The sequence below is a fragment of the Mandrillus leucophaeus genome, unplaced genomic scaffold, assembly GCF_000951045.1.
Source record: "Mandrillus leucophaeus isolate KB7577 unplaced genomic scaffold, Mleu.le_1.0 Scaffold619, whole genome shotgun sequence".
Classification (NCBI taxonomy): Eukaryota; Metazoa; Chordata; class Mammalia; order Primates; family Cercopithecidae; genus Mandrillus; species Mandrillus leucophaeus.
Genome location: NW_012106686.1, coordinates 1118818 through 1123552, shown reverse-complemented (window position 1 = coordinate 1123552; position 4735 = coordinate 1118818). Strand labels below are relative to the sequence as shown.

The window sequence follows — 4735 nt, the reverse complement described above, 5'->3', positions numbered from 1 at the left end:
GGTAAGGGTGGGTTGGGGCTGCCGTGGTGGGAAATTGGCCACGTTATTGATGCTGCGTGTTCACTATGCTAATTTTGTATCCATTTGAAAATTTTATAGTTAAAAATTATGATTTGTTTCGCTCTACGCAACTATGTTGACACAACATACTTGATAAATTGAAATGTCACGGAAACTTAGCTTTTAACTGGTCAATGACTTTTTGAGGTGTAGACACTTCACACCTTACTCCACTCCCCACTGTAAGGAAGATTTAACTTGAAACGGAGCTAATGATTTGAATTTACGGCTTTTATAATCTCATAAGTGGGCGTCATTTTAATAACTACTCTCAGAATATCTTTTTCTATTCCACTTTACTTTTTCCTCTCCACTTAACCAATTCATCATTAGAAAGAAACTACAAGTCCCAGGATGCACTACACGATGAACGTCCGATCGAGGACCTCGTGTCTCTGAAGTGGTTGCCCTCGCCTTATTTGAATGGGAATAATCCCAATGAAAATTGATGCTTGTGACCCAGAGCAGATTCTGGAGCCTTCTGTACGCCTGGGACGGCCCAGCGTGGAGGGGACAGCGTGGTGCCTTTTTGTTCAGGCTTCACTCAGGGCAGCCTCACCCCTTCCTGGGGCCTCCATGCGGCAGAAGGGCTCTGTTAGTGCGCCTCTAAGATGGCGACGCCTTTGGCGGTAAATTCGGGTAAGTGTGGCCAGACAGAAAGGAGATGATTGAGCTGAGCGATGACCAGGTCTTCAGGGAGAGACGAGACCGTGGGGTTTCTCGGAGTCTAGGACTCAACTTATGTGCGGTGCCTGCTTTTCCCTAATTCTAGGCCTAGAGTCTCACCCCTCCCCAGTTTGAATGGCGCGCGTCGGTGCTGCAGCTCTAGCCCTTGAGTTGGCGTTTGAGAGTCAAGGCAGTGAGGCTTGGGCCGCTGGACCCAGGTGTTTAATCTCTCACAGCCCAGGGCTAAGCCTGGCCCCCTCACCCCCAAGTTCCACTGTGCGTCTGTGGTCCAGATTTCGCCGGAATAGCGTCAGGTCTTCAGCAGTGAAGCCAGAGGACCCGAGATATTTTCCAGCCACGAGCAGAGGCTGAAAGTAGGCGCCGGTGTTCTTAGAGGGTGGGAGATCTTGCAGGCAGCGAATACTCCCGATGATGAAGTCGGCCATCTGAAAGGTGGTCAGGAAGAGGGTGGCGGGGCTTCAGCGGACGTCTCCTAACTCTGCGGGTGTGGTTAGGCCCTGGATGTTCTTGTACCTTTGGAGCTGTAGATTTTCGGGGTGGAATTGAATCTAGAAGGTAGTAAAGGAACTCTGGAAGATTTGGGGTGGATCCTCTTTTGGTGATTCTCTATTCGGGCGGTACCGCCCTCCAGTGGTGTCTGAATGAGTGAGTGCATTTTGATTGTCATATTTCCTGGGGTACGCTGCTGTCGCATAGTAGGCGGAGCAAGGATGCAGAAAGTCCTTCATGGGCAGAGCAGTCCGGGGAAAGAATTTGGCGCTTAGAATGTTAATGCCTCGGTTGAGATGCTCAGAACTTCGCGGGCAAGATTAAGAGTACATTTGTGTGGTAAATGCTTGTAAGAATCTCACTTAAAAGGACTCTTTCCTGGGTGCATTTTCTGTTTCTTTACAGTCACTTTTTAAAGTATTGGTTCTATTTTCCACAGGACTGATATTCTCGAAAAGTTGTCTAAATCTGTTTTGTAAATCAAATCATTTCAGAAACGCTGTGATAAATTATAATGAAAGCTATGTTTACTGAGCACATACTATATCCCAGCTTTACGCTTATTATTGTGCTTATCTCATTCAGTTGCCATTTATACACCTTTGGAGTAGTTGCTGTTAAATACACCATTTTACAGATTTGGAAATAGAGACTTCAAATAGTTACGTAATGTCCCCAGAGTTAAACATCTAATGATTCTAAGCCAGTCTTAGGTGCTTAAACTACTTAGTGCTACTACTTAAGCACAACCTAATTCATTTTATGATATTAGACATATATTACAAGGTTAGTAATGAAGTTACTTGCTTAATATTGCTGTCCTTCCTTCCCAATTAGATATGCTTAAAAGCAAGGGTTGCGTGTTATACGTGTGGTTATATATAATTTCTCTATTTTATTTTATTTTTTAATTTTTTGTTTTTGAGATGGGTCTTGCTCTGCCTCCCAGGCTAGAGTGCAGTGATGCGATCCCGGCTTGCTGCAACCTCTGCCTCCCAGGTTCAAGCAATTCTCCTGCCTCAGCCTCCCGAGTAGCTGGAATTACAGGCACGCGCCACCACCCTGGGCTAATTTTTGTATTTTTAGTAGACGCGGGGTTTCTCCATGTTGTCTAGGCTGATCTCGAACTGCTGTCCTCACGCGATCCTTCTGCCTCTGCCTCCCAAAGTGGTAGGTTTACAGGTGTGAGCCAGCGCGCAGGGTATATACATTTATTTTCCTTTCTTTTTTTTCTCTTTTTGAGATGGAGTCTCACCCTGTCACCCAGGCTGGAGTGCAGTAGCATGATCTCGGCTCACTGCAGCCTCAGCCTCCCGGGTTCGAGCAATTCTCCTGCCTCAGCCTTCGAAGTAACTGGGATTACAGGCGCCTGCCACCATGCTTGGCTAGCCTGGCTTATTATTATTATTATTATTTTGAGACGGAGTCTCGCTCTGTCGCCCAGGCTGGAGTGCAGTGGCGCGATCGCCACTCACTGCAAGCTCCGCCTCCCGGGTTCAAGGAATGTCCTGCCTCAGCCTCCGGAGTGGTTGGGACTACAGGCGCCCACCACCGCGCTGGGCTAATTTTTTTTTGTATTTTTAGTGGAGACGGGGTTTTACCGTGTTAGCGGTAACACCAAGAGTTTTAAAAGCCAAGAGTCAGGAGGTGGTTTTTTTAAAAAACTAAACGTGGTAGGGAAGGAACTCTTTTTCCATCAAGTAATGAATGTCGGGTTGAGTGGGTAAAGGAAATGTGTCATATACATGCAGTATACATAATGTATATGCATATACATAACGTATACATGCATATACATAATATCTTTATGCAGCCTTAAAAAGGAAGGAAATCCTGTCACATAAAACAATGTGGATGAATCTTGAGGACATACTAAGTGAAATCAGTCACAAGACACAAATACTGCATGATTCCACTTATATGAGGTATCTGAAGTAGTCAAACTCATAGAAACAGAAAGTAGAATGGTGGTTGCCAGGAGCTGGGAAAGGGGAAAATGGGGAGTTGTTTAGGGGGCATAGAGTTTCTATTTTGCAAGATGAAAAAAGCTTTGAAGATCTGTTGCACAATGTGAATATGCTTAACACTGCTGAACTGTACACTTAAAATTTGTGGAGATTGCATTCTGTGTTATGTGCTTCCTTTAAATTAGTTTTAAAAAATCAAACATCTTAGAGTTGTAAGGAAAAAATATAGAGATTGTAGAGTTCTAAGACCTATGGTTGGTCGGGTGTGGTGGCTCATGCCTGTAATCCCAGCACTTTGGGAGGCTGAAGTAGGCAGATCACTGAGGTCAGGAGTTCGAGACCAGCCTGGCCAACATGGTGAAACCCTGTCTCTACAAAAATACAAAAATTAGCCTGGCATGATGGCAGTTGTCTGTAATCCTAGCTACTTGGGAGACTGAGGCAGGAGAATCGCTTGAACCTGGGAGGCAGAGGTTGCAGTGAGCCAAGATCATGCCATTGCGCTCCAGCCTGGGCGACAGAGCGAGACTCTGTCTAAAAAAAAAAAAAAGACCTATGCTTGTATTTCAGCTGTATAACAACTGGTCTTGTGACCTGTATCAACCCGGCTGAGTACACTCACATACTTGTGAATAAGCAACTATTAACACTGCTTGGCAGTCCTTCTGTGATAGTCTGGTCACCTCGTCCATTCACAGCAGTGACTACTTCAGACCTTTCCACACTCTTCAAATCTTCAACCTGCGACTAACTAAACCCTCAGACTTCTAGTCACAGAAAAAATAGGAGCCAACATGCATAAACTCCCTTTATTCACTCTCAAACCTATAAACCTAGGTGTGTCTGCATCCTTTTGAATCAGTTTTCCTCTGTCTTCCTATCTAATGTAAATCCCACCCATTGTGTTCTTCTTCTGTTACCCTTTTTTTGTCTTATATATTCACTTCTCTGTCTTGCTCTTTCCTTTCTCTCCACTAATAATCTCATGCCTCACTCCACTTACTGTCCTCTTCCTAGTCAAACCTGTCAAAAGATTTGTTAGTATTCACTGACTCCATCTCCTTCCTTCCTCCCTCCCTTCCTTCCTTCCTCCCTCTCCCTGCCTAGGCTGGAGTTCAGTGGTGCAGTCTCAGCTCACTGCAGCCTCCACCTCCCAAGTTTAAACCATTCTCCTGCCTCAGCCTCCCTAGTAGCTGGATTACAGGCCTGAGCCACTGTGCCCAGCCCACTGACTCCCTGTTCATACCCTACTATTCCTTCACCCATTCTGGTCTCTTCCATCCTTGTAAACAGCTCTCAATAGGGTTAACTTCTGTTTCTTGTAGTTCAGAAAGTCCCTTTTTAAAAAATTATTTATTTATTTTTTATTTTGAGACGGGCTCATTCTGTTGCCCAGACTGTAGTGCAGTGGCATGATCTCAGCTCACTGCAACCTCTGCCTCCCAGATTCAAGAGATTCTCCTGCCTCAGCCTCCCTAAGCAGCTAGGATTACAGGCGCCCGCCACCACACCTGGCTAATTTTTGTATTTTT

The 4735-nt window shown here is 45.3% G+C and overlaps 1 protein-coding gene across 1 annotated transcript in view; it reads left to right on the top strand.

The window, feature by feature from the left end:
* Nucleotides 1-640: 640 nt before the first annotated feature.
* Nucleotides 641-4735, top strand: part of NUP205 (nucleoporin 205kDa) — a 92807-nt gene continuing 88712 nt past the window's right edge. The window contains exon 1 of the mRNA XM_012000119.1: nt 641-699. Within this exon, the coding sequence (XP_011855509.1) occupies nt 672-699 (28 nt within the window). The 5' untranslated portion in view covers nt 641-671. The remainder of the gene's footprint in view (nt 700-4735) is intronic.